This window comes from Nelusetta ayraudi, unplaced genomic scaffold (assembly GCF_046127955.1).
Source record: "Nelusetta ayraudi isolate G7.1 ecotype Tasmania unplaced genomic scaffold, CSIRO-AGI_Nayr_v1 ptg000021l, whole genome shotgun sequence".
Lineage (NCBI taxonomy): Eukaryota > Metazoa > Chordata > Actinopteri > Tetraodontiformes > Monacanthidae > Nelusetta > Nelusetta ayraudi.
The window spans coordinates 2,567,723-2,582,409 of NW_027466071.1; the positions used below are offsets into that span (position 1 = coordinate 2,567,723).

Below are 14,687 nucleotides of genomic sequence, written 5' to 3' on the forward strand. Positions count from 1 at the left end.
TACCACTGTTCTTCCCTTCCTTGTCCTTTCATCAGAGGCAATGGAAGATTTTCGTCTTCTTTTCTGAATCTCAAGGTAACTCTGCAAAGCCGACGCCTGATTGGTTTCTCTCTTATGTGTGAACGCAGAGCCGTATCAGCCATCATTCTTTTATAAAATCGACTCCCTCCCTCGCTGCTCCCCCTCTCTCCCTCAGTATGGGGTCGGGCTTTGCTCTAGAGGGATTCGCTGTTGGACAGCAGAAGCTCCTCGAGCAGAAGAATCCTGGACCTCTGTGTTACTGAGCCTCCGCCAAAAGACCTTCAGGGCTTCTGTGGGCCTGGGCAGGAAATGGAAGCTGCTTTTCTAGCTGCGCTCGAGGTCATCGGGGAGGCGCTCTCTGTTTTCCTTCAGGTCTTTGAAGTTTGGTGAAAGTCCTGCAAGCCCCGGCTACTCTGTGTCTGCTAATGATGACGATGATGTCATCCTTCTCGTTCAGACTGACACTGAAAGTTTTTGGCCTTCGGACTGCTTCCACTGATGAAGGCCAGATGGCGGCCGATATTTTTGTTTTCCATTAATGAGGCGACATCAGAACCTGTCGGGACTGAAGGGACGTGGTTGCCTCTGTGTGAGATTGTGCAGTTGATCCTTTTTTTAACGCTGAAGGAGCCCAACGCTCCTTCGCTTTGTTTCTTTACAAAATGGATCAAAGAGGAACTTTCTTTTTAACCAAAGGAAGAGGCAACGCCATCCCAGATCAACACGTCTTTCACTTGAATATGGAGAAGTGTCAGTCCATCCACATCAGCCATACTGATGTCTATCTTTCCTCGAGTATAATGGAAGTAGAAGACACTACCTGTGTGCTACTCTTGGCATCAAGGAAATGTGGTCACTTGAACCCCACTAGTCCCCCACAGCACCATTTGAAGGCCATTTGAGCTGAATGTCTGCATGGGGGGGGGGTTCTAGGTTCAGAGCCAACGCTCTGATCCAGGTTGAAAAGGTTCCTCCCATCACGCTCACTGAGACACTTCTCTGGCTTTGATGAAATTAGCCACTGCTGATTTATCAAAGCCGCTGTGGAATAATAACTCTGTAATTGCCCCCCACTCCCCACCCCCACCCAACCCTCTCGGGGGGGGCGGGGCGTGTTATCAGCGCGCTGTCTCTCTGTCTCCCCGGTGGGAATGGGGGGGGCTGGCAATCTTTCCCAGAGCTTGGCTCCATCTTATCGCTTCACGGAGAGGAAGTTCTTAAAGGGCCGGGCCCGGCAGATAGCGACAGAGCCTCCGACTCTTCCCCCCTCACCGCTTCTTTTTCCCTTTTTAGGGAATCTGAACTGGGAACGACTGATGAGATTATCTCCTGCCTTCTGGGCGCTGCGACACTTCCTCCTCCTCCCCGTCCTCCTCCTTCTCATCACGAGCGAGCCTGTCTGTCTCGATGAAGCCGGCAGAGCCGCCCGTGGACTCAGGTGGCTCCTCTGTTTGAAGCCGCCGCCGCTGCCCTGTCGGGAGTGAGAACTGGAGGAAGGGACGTGTCGAAGGCAAAGCACTGACGGATGTTAAACGGCTCCCATCGAGCTGCCGCCGCCGGCGTCCTCAACGCAACTGCTTCCCATCCAACTTTTTCCGCCCACTTTCTGATCCACTGTCTGATGTGGGCATATGGACGAGTGGCTCTGAAATGGCTCATCAAGCCGGGAGGATCTTTTAGAGTGAAACGCTGTCAGGTTGGACCTCCCCACTTTGTCCCTCCTGCTCTTTGTTCCCTCTTTCTAGTTTGTCAGATTTTCTCTGAACTCCCAAACTTCAGCTGCGTGCACGCTGAGGTTCCTCTGATGGATGGATTGATGTGTTTTTTTAAGTGTCAAACGCCCCGATTGGTGTCCAAGCCTAATGGACTTATTATACACTGATGAAAAAGAGAATTCCATAAATCAGAATTAAAAGACAGTGAAAAACAGAATGAAATTCATCTTCTGCCACCTGGAGATCATAAAATTCACACAAATGTAAATGTTCAGGTGTAGCTTTCAATCGACCCACCTCCACTACCACAGGTATGGTACTTAGTTCTTAACCGAGCACAGAGGGACCTCTGCTTTTGCTGTAAATTAAAGTTCTCTAACATAATCATTCTTAAGCGGGACATCATTTCTAAGCTTTGCCTTCTTCCATATATCCTGTCTCCATTGATCTTCATATTTTAAAAAAAAAATCTTTGTTTGAAAAAATGCATATTGCATTGCACTGAGGTATTTCAAACATCTGCGTCTTTTACTGACGCTTTAAAACCTCCGTCGTTGTCCGCAGAGCTCGGAGGCGCAGGTGAGAGAGCGGGGTGAGCGAGGAGAGCGAGGAGAGCGAGGAGCCTCACGAGCGTGAAAAACGCAGAAACATCTCCCCTTGTTTTTTTTGAATAGAAGCGTGGCGGGATCTGGAAAGCGTGTCATAATTGAAGAGAAAGCGTGCGAAGGTAGATCTGCCTAAACCATTCAGCTAAGCCTATTAACGTCTTATCAGGAAAAAAAAATCGCACTTAGGATGTATTTGTGAAATTAACCCTGGATGGCTCATAAGGGAAGTGCTGCGGCAGCAGGGCCCGGACCTGGCGAGCGGCTGGTTTCCTGTCTCTGCCCTCGGGGACGTGAAGGTTGACCGTGAAAAAGTGCATAACAGCAAATTTTCTAAGTGTGTCCGTTCTGATTTTTGTCTGGGTGACAGATGGTGCTGCTGACGGCGGGGAGCTGGACCTGAGTGGAATAGATGACAGTGAGATAGAGCTGGTAGGTGCCCGCTGATTAATGGGGTCCACGGGAGCCCAGGAGCCGCCTGACGCGTCGCAAATTCTGGGATTCGCCGGGACAGTTTTGGGTTTCCCTTCACTGCAAACGCAGAGACATGAGCTACTTCATAGACATATTTTATTAACATTGTATATTGTATCTTTATTCGTAACGGCCCTGACTGCCAACTTTAGAGCCTTATAAATGCATAAAAATTAGTTTATGTTGCTCATAAGCAGGTTTTGGAGACATTTGGAAAACCGAATCATCAGAATCATGGCCTTGGCAGTGCAACGCAAAGATAAATAAGCCTCTATAGTTATAACAACAAAAAATGAAGAAAGTTTCCGAGAGAGACTCGTCTCCTTAATAGTTCTTCTCGCACTTGCACCTTCTCTCTTTGTCTGCCTTTCTTTGGTTAAATCACTTTTATACCTCGGATGGAGTTTTCCTCTCCTCTCCTCTTCTCCTGTGAAACTAAAAAAAAAGAAAACAATTTGATTTCCAATGTAATTGTTTCACTTTGAGTTTTTTCATTGGTTCTGCTGGTGCCAGAAGCGAAAACAAAATCCTCTTATTGCCCATTAAGAAGTGCTGCAGATGAAAAAAGATGGGGGAAAATAATGCAGCTTAGGTTGATGAAACGTGAAGTGCTCCTGCAGACACTATATCAACAGTTTAATAATGTACGACTGTTGCCCTGTTTGCAGTATCTTCTGAGTGACAACGAAATCAAAATCAAGACGGCGCTGTGGATGGCGGAAAACTCCGACTACCTCAAGGAGCAGAAAGGTACCGAAAGCATTCAAGCAGCAATGAGGGAAAAAATTGTATTCTTTAACTTTATCAACTGAATTTTGGTGCTCATTGACCTATAATTTTGATGCTCCCCCCCCCCCCCCTGCTTACAGAGAAGGAGGCAAAGATAGCGAAGGAGAAGGAGCTCGGCATCTACAAAGAAAAGAAGGTAAAAGAAAAAAGAGAGGGGGAAAATCCAGCTTAAAGAGGTGAAACCTACGGGTGGGCTGGGTGACGGGTGGGCTGGGTCAGCCATGTGCAGAGGCCGTTGATGAAACGCCAGTAAAGAAGCTGAAACATTGCTCTTGCCTCGATGTGACATACAGATGAAATTAGACAAAGGGCGACGTCATTTCAGCCGAACGAAAGTCTCATATTTTCACCGGCCACAGATCAACCGGTGTTCGTTCTAATGTCCATTTTCTCAAAAATGTTCTTTTCCCGTTGGAAGCAAATTATCGACCTTCGACAAAATACTGGAGCGTCCAAAACAAAAGACACGGATGCTCAAAGAGGAAAAACACAACGTCGGCAGGTCGGGATGGTTATTTCTGCTCGTGAATCGTGGGAACCCTCCACGGCGCTCCGCGACAAACGACTCACTTAATTACACACCTGTCCGAAAGTGAGACGTTCACAGCGGCAGCGGTGTGTTCAGGTGCAGCGAGACGGACGATGAGCGACGGGGACGTTGGGTCGGTGCCGTGACCGCGCCCCCCTCTGCCGCTCCCCCACCACTGCTGTTGGCGCCGCGCAGCCACATCTGCTGGCTGGGTTTAAGTGGCCGGATGAAGCCCGGGTGTAATGAGTCGTTGGAGAAGAAACGCTCCTTTCCGCCAACAAACGAGTGGGTGAATAAATAAAAACGGCAACAAAGCCGAGGCTCCTCCTCCTGCAATGCGTGACGGAGCTGTTTTTTTCCTGTTTGTCACCGCCTGCCTTCGTTAGTTGCCGCTTCTCGCTTCACGACCGGAGAATTTTTGATTAAATTGGCGAGTTCGACGCCCCGCCGCTGTGGCGTGAAACGCGCTGGGAAGTTTCGGTTTGGAAAGTTGGCCGACGTGTCGCCGCTGCTTGGCGCGCGATCAAGGTGAACGGCGAATAACCGGAGCCGCGTGATCGCCCCAATCTGGCGCCTTAATTGAGATAAATGGCTGACGGCAGCGGTGAGTTGGGCTGTTGATGGGGGGGGGGGGGGGGGGGGGGGGGGGATTGGAGGTGGAGGGTGTGGTGCTGTTGCTGTCGGTGGTCTGAAATTACCCCCAGATCATCTCTTTAGAGGACAGAGTGGGACCGAAACGCTCTCCTGTGTAGACGGAATCTGTCTATTGTCTGATTTGCTTGATTTATGATATTTATATTGGTAAAAGCTCAACATACTGGCCATAAATACATTAATAAAATGTATACTCGCGGTACAATAAAAGTAATCTGCTTTTCCTAAAAATCAGACCGGTTCTCATATATATATATATATATATATATATATATATACATATATATATATATATATATATGTATATATATATATATATATATATATATGTATGTATATATATTTATATATATATATATACATAGAGCAATAAGGGTCTTGCTCCTAGTTAGCTGCCATCATGCGCTGCCATTTTTTTAAGGAACCCGTCTGACAGTGGCCCTAATTATGAAATGTGTTGTCAGACATATTTATTTTGCAAATGACAAAACTTTTAATTGCTAAATTTGATCCGGCTGACTGGCTTCTCTTCGGAGTTAATCAAGCAACATTCATTCAACCGTTAAAACTTAACTCTGTTACCTCAGAATTACGACTAAATAGCTACGATTTGACATCTTCATCAAGAAAGGACACGTTTCTTTGCAACTTTCTGTTCTTCCAAGAATCATACACAGTCCGATCTTTGAACGTCGGTTCTGCTTGACATCCCTACAGCCACGAGGTCCGGTGAAGAAGCGCCAACCCATCCGGGCCGACACCGCCGACGAGGCCATCGAGAAGATGCTCGAGCAGAAGAGAATCTCCAGCAAGATCAACTACGACGTGCTGAAGGACCTGAACGTCAAGCCGGGCGCCAGCCCACGCCACAAGGTGGAAACCCCCAAGAGGGAACCCAGGATAACCGGCCGCGGCGTCAGGACGGCGGCGTGCCCGCTCGGCGTCAGCAAGCAGGTCACTCTGCTCGGCAAGAGGTGGGTGAGGTTTCAAGTTTGACGCGTTCGGTCCGGGTTTTTGTCTGGCGTTTCTGTTTGGAAGGCAAAGTACCAGCGGTCCAAACAAATCAGCACTGCTGCATCGATGCCTCTCGCTGTGCTTGAAGTTTCAAAAGCTTGTTTCGGTTTCTGAACCAGGAATTGGAACCAGGAAAGATGCTTCAGTCTCTGTGCGGCTCTCGCAGAAGGCAGTAAGGGAAATAAGGAATAAGGATTTCATCTTTAACTGTTTTTTTTATTCGATTAAATAGTTGACTCATTCAATTCCTCTTAAACGTCAGAAAATCGTGAAATATTTACAATTTCTTTTTCCAATTCAACAACCACGTCGCCTCCATTTGACCTTCCTCTGGATGTTTACCTGACAAATTCAAATCCACACAATTTTCCCGCCCGTTACCCTCACTGCTTGCGGAACGAAGTCGGCCAGCGACTGCGTCCCCTCCTGCTCTTAAATGTGTGAAATTTGCTCCCGATGGTTGACGCCCGCCGCGCACAAAATCCACATTTAATTATGTTTTGGGTCGGCCGAGCGGTCCGCAGCGCGCAGATAATCCTCCATGCAAACGGCCGGCGCGCCGCTGAATGGAGACGAGATGGACGGAGAGTGTTTTGCTCGAGTCCGTTGCAAAGCCGTCCGCTGCCGGGGCGAAATCCACCCGTTTCTGCTGGCACGCGACGCCGCCGCCTTCGCCCCGTAACGATGAGCCGGCGCTTCTCCTCTCGGCCAGAATAATCACCTGCGACAGGAGGACAGATGCTCACTTTTTTTCCCCTCTTTCTGCTTCTTCAACTCTTGCGGGATTCTCGTGACACACACACACACACACACACACACACACAGCCTCATCTCTGCCAGGATTTGTCTCTGGCTGTTGCTCCCTCATGCATTCACAGAACTGATCCACTGTGAGCCTTTCAGACGAATTTAATGGGTTTTCTGCAGCGCGGAGGAAAAGCCGAGAGGTTTTCTTCAGTTTGCTTCTTGTCGCTGAAAATTGGTTCCCCGCGGCTCTGTTTTTTAAACCCCCCTCGCAGTTAATGTTGGGTTTAGGTGCCGTCCCGGAGCTTTATAGGAATTCTATAGAAGCAGCTGTCGGCCGATTAGCGGGGGAACCTCGTGCTACCCCCCAACACGCTTGGCGGTTTGTCATCTGGATGCAGTTTTCCTCCCACAAACTCTGGCCACAGCTCTGTGGTGATTCACTCCATTTGCTGCGAGACCCACCGTGGAGTTTCATAAATGTTCTTATTCATATTTCATTAATGACAACGGGGAGTCTTTGTCTCTCCTTGAATGAAAAGTTAAATAAAAGTGCATTTATCAGACATCAGACACATCATTTGAGAAAATGAATCCCTCTTGGCGAGCCGCAGCAGGAGAGTGTCAACGCCACAGAGTTAAAGGTGCGTTCACTGTCCACTTCATTTGCCGGGGAAGTCCAGTTCCTTTTGGGGAGCTGTGAATTTGCAGTCAAACTCTGATATAGCGCAGAGAATGACACACGATGCCGGCGGATGTTCAAATTTGTGAGCTGCACGAGACCATAAGTCCAGAACCAGTTCAGTCCACTTGATGTGACTGCTTGGAGGAAGTGGTGGAAGAGGATTTGTTTTCATGGTATGAATTAATAGTCGTTTCGTTCTCCCAGAGGTTCAGTTTGTGTGTAAGCAAATCCTAACCAGCTGAATGCAGCAGCGTCGGTTGAAGCGAGTCTACTTGGGCCAACACCAGCGGAATTGGTCAAAGGAACGACTTGGCAGCGAACGCCACTTCATTTATACCAACTGATGAAACATTTTCCAGCAAGTGAAACCTTCAAGTAAACCCATCACGGCTCGCGCCAGTCTGGGCAGTCGGCCCATATTTTGTGCTGAAAAGTTCGATTTTTCTGATCGGTTCTGACTCAGAAATGGAAACAAACTCAGCTTTATTTTTCAGAGTGAACAGGCTGCAGGTGGGTGGACACCCACCTAGCCAGGATGATTGATGACACAAATTATGATGCATTACAGCTGCCCCCATTTAGAGGGCGGTAATGTGATACTTTATTGATTTTGTAGGGAATTTCCTCTTGTGTTCATTCTGCCCCTCAGGGAGGTCAGAGGTCAGCGTGTCGCTGCTGGAAGGGCCTCAGGGTTATCTTGCATCAAACACGTCCTTCATGCTGGGACAACATTAAGAAAAACAAAAAACACTGTTTTAGATTGAACAGATTTAATCTGTACACACTGAGTCACTGAGGAGAGCAGGGTGTCGTGTCAGCTTCAGTATTGTGTTGACTCGCTGTGTTGGGAAGCATCTCTGTCTCTGTTACAGCTCGACGTGTAGCAGTGGTCCGGACAGAAAAACAATTGGTAAAATTTTTACTGGTGGTGAAATTCTTCACCCAGTCCCCACGACTCTTTGTTGCCAGGAGACAAACATTTCAAGGACAACTTCAAATAATTCCACTTAGTGAATTTTGAACCACTGGCAAACAAAAAACAGGGCCAGAGTTCTACAAATAGCTTTAGCAGAAAAAAAACCCAATAAATATCTTTGTAAATATCTATTTTTCAACCACAGTAGGAGTTATGTCGATGGTGGTTGTCATTACGTGTCATTCCATAAATGACCACAGTGTCGACTTGCCATTTAAAGTGAGATAATTTGCTGAAAGACTCTCATTGACAGCCGCCATGAACGTTCACGAAGGTCATGACTGCTGTCATGTCAGTCTCATGCACACTCGCTCAAGTCAAGTGTTACCTTAACATCTTGAAAATCCGAGCGGCGCCTGGTGACTGTCGGCTTCGGGCAGTCCAGTCGACGGTAACGGACTGCGTTGACTCTGTTTACTCTGAAAACGGACCCACCCGGGGTTCTTTGGGGTCATTCCCATCCCTGATGTTCATCAGCATCAGAGGATTCCAGTTGTGTCAGGTAGCAACAGCCGAGCTGATGGTCTGCTGGATTTGAGCTGCTCCAGTTGGCTAATGGCCGCTTCCAGAGTGTCTTCCAGAGCTTCTCCATGAATGAAAACCAACCCATCTCCAGGTCCAAGATCTCTTTGAAGTGGCTGCTCACTGGGGATGTGCCAAGTCTGCAGGTTTTTTTTTTTTTTTTTAAGAATGGATATTTCACCCTCAGATATTGGACCTGCTTTAAATTTTTCACAACCCATTTCTGTTTTGCCAATGAATCATTGATGGGCCAATGCTGCTGTGAATCATTCATCCCAGCCCCCTTTCTTTCACTTCTCCTGCTGGTTGTTTTCTTGAATGGGCTGCACCTTATTCATGCAGAAGTGGCTGAACTCTGCACTTCGACGCACAACAACAGCGTTTTTCAACCCCTGTGGTTTTGCAGCCCGCAAGCCACACCAGCTACGAGTGGATGCCCCCCCCCCCCGCGGCCCAGTTAGCAACGACGTGGTGCTAATCTCCCCGTTCGCCCCGGAGCGTGTCAGTCGCAGCCTTGGAATAAAGTGGGGAGGAGGAAAAGGGAAAAAAAGGAGACAAAAACAATCTCGAGCAGCGGCCGTCGAGGGCAGAATGGCCTCTTTCAGGAGGAGCAGGACGCTGCTCCGGCTCCTCCTCAAAAGGTTGTTGTGCTGATTGTTTCAAAAAATAAAAAAAATAGGAGAGGCCTGGTGTCGGGGAGACCTGTGAAAGTGCAGGATGAGGCCTGCTGACAGTGCAGCCATTGTGCCTTGTTGGGGAGGCCTGGCTGAGGGGCCACACTGAGGCATTGTGCTCGTCCCTCTCTGGACGTGGCCTTCACTTCCACTTCTCCCCACTCTCTGGTTCTGCTACTGCGGCTGGTTTAAGGACTGGAGTTGGAGATCTTGAATTTTGAATTTTGATTTGAACCAATAATTCTTTATTGACAGGCTCAACGTCCAGACGTAAAAGACACACATTGAATACCGGCAACCATAGAAGTTCTTAGGCAAACCCATGATAAGCATGAAATAATCTACTGTGGTGCTCCAAGAACTTTACCAGTGCACGGAAATCAGTCAGGATGTGCTGAACACATTATGGGATGGCTTTGACAGTTGTTGCCTTCAATGTCTCATTAAATATTTTAATGAATGTGAAGTGTGCAGTGCGCGGCCGTCATTACAGAAGTCGAATGCTTTTAAATGGCTTAGAAAAAGACAACATTTCTTGAACCAAGCTTTGTATGATAATCACTCCCAGTTGTGTGTGTGCTAAACAATATAAGAGTAACCAGAGCATCATGCTTCATAGTTCAGGCTCTTTAAAACAACCTACCTACAGTATAGTGTGTTCACACTGGATTTTGCAAATTTTGAATTTTCTCAATCACTTGTAATTGGACTTGGAAATGGTTTTCATTAAACACTAAACTGCTCCCATACTAGTTAAGAACATCTTGACTGAGTTTCCTGCACTCGTGATGATGGAAGAACGTTCAAGATCATTATTTCATGAAACTGGTTGTAATGGAGTTCCATGCGGAAATGAGTCAGTGAATCCAAACTTTTCAACGGCCGTGTCTGTGTATCATGGAAGCTGCAGGGCATTGCAGTGGTGGTCAGCACCGTCGTCTCACAGCAAGGAGGGTTGCGGGTTCGATCCCGGGGTCCTGGGGCCTTTCTGTGTGGGCCTGGTTACATTCTCCCCGTGCCTCTGTGGCTTCGCTCCAGCTTCTCCAGCCTCTCCAGCTTCCTCCCGCAACCCAGAGACATGCGCGTAATGCAAACCGAAAATTGGATCTCGTCTGCAGTTCTGAGTTCTGTGAAGGGTTGTTGGTCTCTGTGTGGGCCTGAGATAAACTGGCAGCTCGTCAGGGTTGCGACCCCGCCTCTCCCTGCTCCGTCTGCTGCCAGTCAGAATTGACCTTCGTCGACCTTCCTCCATCGCGGTCGCGGTCTGACAGGCGGTCGGGGGTTGTTATACTTGGATTTCCGCGAGAGCGCGGGCAGAATTCACGGCGTTGATATAAATCCTCCGACGTCGTATTGTATCCGCGTTGTTCTCACGGCGATCGTCGCCGACGCTCTCTGTGGTCCCGCTTGTTGTCATAAATAACAATTTGCAAAATCCGTTCGGAGACGATGCTCAGGCAGGGAAATAACACGGTGCGCTGTGAGATTTACCGTCTCGTTCAACATGTTTGGCATGTTTGACCCTCTCGCTGCTGTGGAGCCGCGCAAACATGTTTGCTTGTGTGTCTTTCAGACAAAGTCTGTGGTTGTTTTTGTTCAGTCGAGTGCCGAAGGGGTGGATTTCTGTGGATTCCATTCTGAGGGTGTTTTTTTTTTTTTTTTTTTACTTTCTAAAGTACAAGAAAAAAAAAACAACAACGAAAGCCAAAGAAATATATTTGCACTTGTTGGAAAACATTCTCTTGTAAGCTCAGTCACTCCAAGGACGGCGGCAGTCGCTTGAAGTCTGGAGGTGCCTTCACACGCTGCTCCTCCATCAGAGGAGCTCTGGAACGGGGGGGGGCGATTTCCTGCATGTGAGCACAACAACGACACTCACACTCAGCTGAGATTGGACTCAAAGTGGCGGCGGCGGCGGCTGTGTTCCGTTTCCATTAGTGAGAACACACCTGACCCGCGCTGAGTCGTGCTGTTTGGGTTCTTTTATATCAGACTTTATCCAGCAGCTGATGGATTTTATGTCCTTTATGTTCTTGTTTCGCTCTTTGTCATGTCTGCTTGTGCTCATTTTGGGACACTTATAACGCAGTCAACAAAGTGGTCTGGTGTCAACGTACTGTAATAGTGTGATTTCAACGCAGTAGTTTTGGTTTCAACGGCGCTTCCGTTCTCTCGTGCCCTGGTTTCCACTTCCACTCGGTGCTGAAGTGTCGTTGAAACGCCTGATTTTTCTCAAGCTCTGTTCTGAATGTGTGGCCGTGAACTCAGACGTGAACCCGCCGGGACCGTTTGCGCGTTTAACCTTCCGTCTGCGTCTCCTGCCTCTGGTCTCCTACCGTCTTTGAGCTCCTCCACTAAGCTAAGTGGAGCTGCGAGGCTCGCCGTGTCTCCTGCGAAGATGCAATCACGGATAACGACTGCGAGAAAGAGAGAGAGAGAAAAAAAAAAAAGCTCATCAGCGATAATGAGCCGCCGTGAGTGGATGCTGTGAGGGAAGCACTTTTTTATTTATTTATTTTTCTGGGGAAACCTTTTGAATTCTGGCCTCATTTTGCCAGTCGCTCCTTGAGCTGTAGTTAAATGCGCAGTTTCGTGTGCGTCCAATTTTTCCACCGTCTCGACTTCCGCAGTTCAATTCTGTCTGAGTTCTCGGCCACGTCCCATTTACCTTGTATCGACTCCTTCAACCCTCCGACCGTTCCTTCTTCTGTTCTTCCCTCTCTGCCCACCCTCACTTTAATGTCCCGTCTTCTCAGTCTTCTTCATCACTCTTCCCATCTTCATCACGACCTCCTTCTCCAGTGTTGTCTCACCTACCCCCCCCCCCACCCCAAATCCAACCTCGAGCTGCAGCCAGAGGCCCGTCGTATCGCTCGGCACCGTCGGGTCCACTTTAGCTTCGGGCTCCTGCAACTCGCTAACGAGTTCTTTGCCTTTCTTGTCCTCCCTCTGCCCCCCCTCCACTCCATCCCATCCCCGCCCTGTTTTTTTGTCTCTTTCATCTTCTCTCTTTAATCTCCCCGCTGAAGTGTTTCGACTTGACAAAACATGGTGTCAATTTTGCCGCGCTCGGCTCTGAGCGGCTCAGTCGCTGGGCCGCCAAACGAGCCGCACAAGTAGTGCCGCGCCAGCGAAACGGCGTCGGGTCGAGGCCGCTCGGAGTCAATAAAACGCAGCGGCCGCGGCATCCCGGAGCTCTTACTGTTTTTTTTGTTTTTTTTAATTACTCGTCAGAAAATTTGTGTTCTCCAAATATCACACACTTGACCTTTAAGGTGAACTTGCAGCCGCTGCCTACTGCTGGTGACCCCTTGAACCCTCGCGACTGAAGAATGCTGACACTGCTGCTTTAAAACCAAGCGATAAGTAGGATGCAACATCTCAACTCTGCAGATTCATCCCTCTCTTCCTTTGTCGTTGTTCATTCTGCTCCTCCCTTTCCTCTTGCCCTCGCCGTCTTTTGCCTGAGAGAGAGAGAGAAAAAAAAAAAAAAAAATCAAAACTGTCATCGGACTGAACAGATTCTGGCCCCCTCGGGCAGTCGACTCTTGGCTGTAAAAATAGCAAATTGACTTATTTTCCGATGACGACCGTGACCGCGCTCCCCAACCGTGTAATAGTGTATCGGCAACAACACTCGTCGGCCCCGTTATCTCGTCTCCGTTGGTCTCGGCCCCTCCCCCTCTGGCTGCCACCCCCCACCCTTCCCCCCACCCTCCCTCCTCCCCTCCTCATCCTTCCACCACTTCCATCACTCTGTGAGCCCAACCGTCCTGGTCCTCAGGTTGGGTCGACCCGTTCACTCGCTCATCTCCCCCCCACCCCCACCGCCCACCACCATCACCACCGATGCCAGCTGTCCAACAGGCCCTCCTCCCCCCCGTTCCCTCCGTCCTCCCCGCTGGAGGACAGAAAAGCAGCAGCCTTACAGAAATAGCCCAGATAATTGCCCTCCAGTGAGATTTTCTCCTCCTCTTGCCTTTTTTTTTTTTACCCCTCAGTTCCTCCTCCTCCGCCCCCCTCGTCTTTTCTTTTCTCTTTCAAAGCCCTTTTTTTGTGCCCGTCCCTTTTTAGAGAACTTGTTTGACTCCTGTTTTTTGAAAGGGGGGGAGGGAGAAAAGAAAATCCCTCTTGATTTTCTTTTTCTGTTTTTTTTTTCTTCCCTTTTTACTTTTTTTTCTTTCCCAAGGGACAAGAGTCAAGCGGCCACTTTGGGTTCTGTTGGTTTTCCAGAAATGTTAATCGGAGCGACGGGCTTGAGGGACCTGGGAAAAAAAAGGTGAGGAAGGGAAAGCAAAACAAAATCCAGAGCACTCAGCAGTTCTGGGGGCTCAGATATTACTGCTGCCACCACGATGCTGAGAGAGCGGCCGGCCGGACAGACAGAAAGAGAGAGAGACAGAGAGAGGGAGAGAGAGAGAGAGGAGATATTTGCCGTTTTTTTCTTCCCCTTCAGCCTGGGAGAGCAGGTGTCATGAGAAAGCCAAAGAAAATCCGAGGCGTGAAGTGAGGCAGAGCAGCTCAAGTCGAACCTCCGACCTCAGCGAAGGGAGGTATGGAGGCTTGGGGGGGGGAGTCGCGGCGTTCACCACCTCTTTCTCTTTCTCCTCCTCTGCCCGGCGCTCTCCACCGAAGAGGATGTTTCTCCCCGTCGTGCGGCCGGCTGTGTCAAGGGTGGGTGTATAATTTGTCTGTGGTTTACGGCCCCACCTCACAAGCCTCTGATCCCCCCCCCCTCCCCCACCCCTCCCCCACCCACCCATAAGCTGTTTGATGGATGGTGGAGGAGGTCAGCGGGCATAAAAATAGAGCCTCTTGTGCTGCCAGCTCCACCCCACAATCCCTAATACACTCAATGGGAGCCTCCCATTTAATGTGCCACTTACTGATGGTTGAGATTAAAAGCTTTGAAATGTGCAGCTTTTCAGGAACGGGGCCACTGGCCATTGAGTTCTGAGGAAAGTGCCACTGGCAAAGCATTTCACACCTCCAACGTCTCGCCACTTTCCAAATCGGAGTCCGTTTACGGTTCCTGTACGAGCGTAACGACGGCTTCCTCTCAGGAAGCGGCCGCCGCGAGCTGCCAAGTTTGAAATGACGGCGAAATAAAGGGAAGTGAGCGCGACCCCAGGGGACCCCGGGGAGAACTGTGGGTGCTGCCGCGGTGGTTTGATTTGAACCAGCTGACGGCCTGCGTCACTGAAGGAGCTTTCCTCAGGCGTCTGCTTCCCTCTCGACCTCAGTTTTAGTTGAACACCGACACAGTGAGGCTCCCCAGAGGGTGG

The 14,687-nt window shown here is 49.2% G+C and overlaps 1 protein-coding gene across 1 annotated transcript in view; it reads left to right on the top strand.

The window, feature by feature from the left end:
- The window catches only part of brf1a (BRF1 general transcription factor IIIB subunit a), an 88,218-nt gene that overhangs the window by 51,005 nt on the left and 22,526 nt on the right, over nt 1-14,687 (top strand). Inside the window, exons 13-16 of the mRNA XM_076027642.1 lie at nt 2,712-2,773; nt 3,484-3,565; nt 3,685-3,740; nt 5,505-5,761. Coding sequence (XP_075883757.1) covers nt 2,712-2,773; nt 3,484-3,565; nt 3,685-3,740; nt 5,505-5,761 — 457 coding nt within the window. The remainder of the gene's footprint in view (nt 1-2,711; nt 2,774-3,483; nt 3,566-3,684; nt 3,741-5,504; nt 5,762-14,687) is intronic.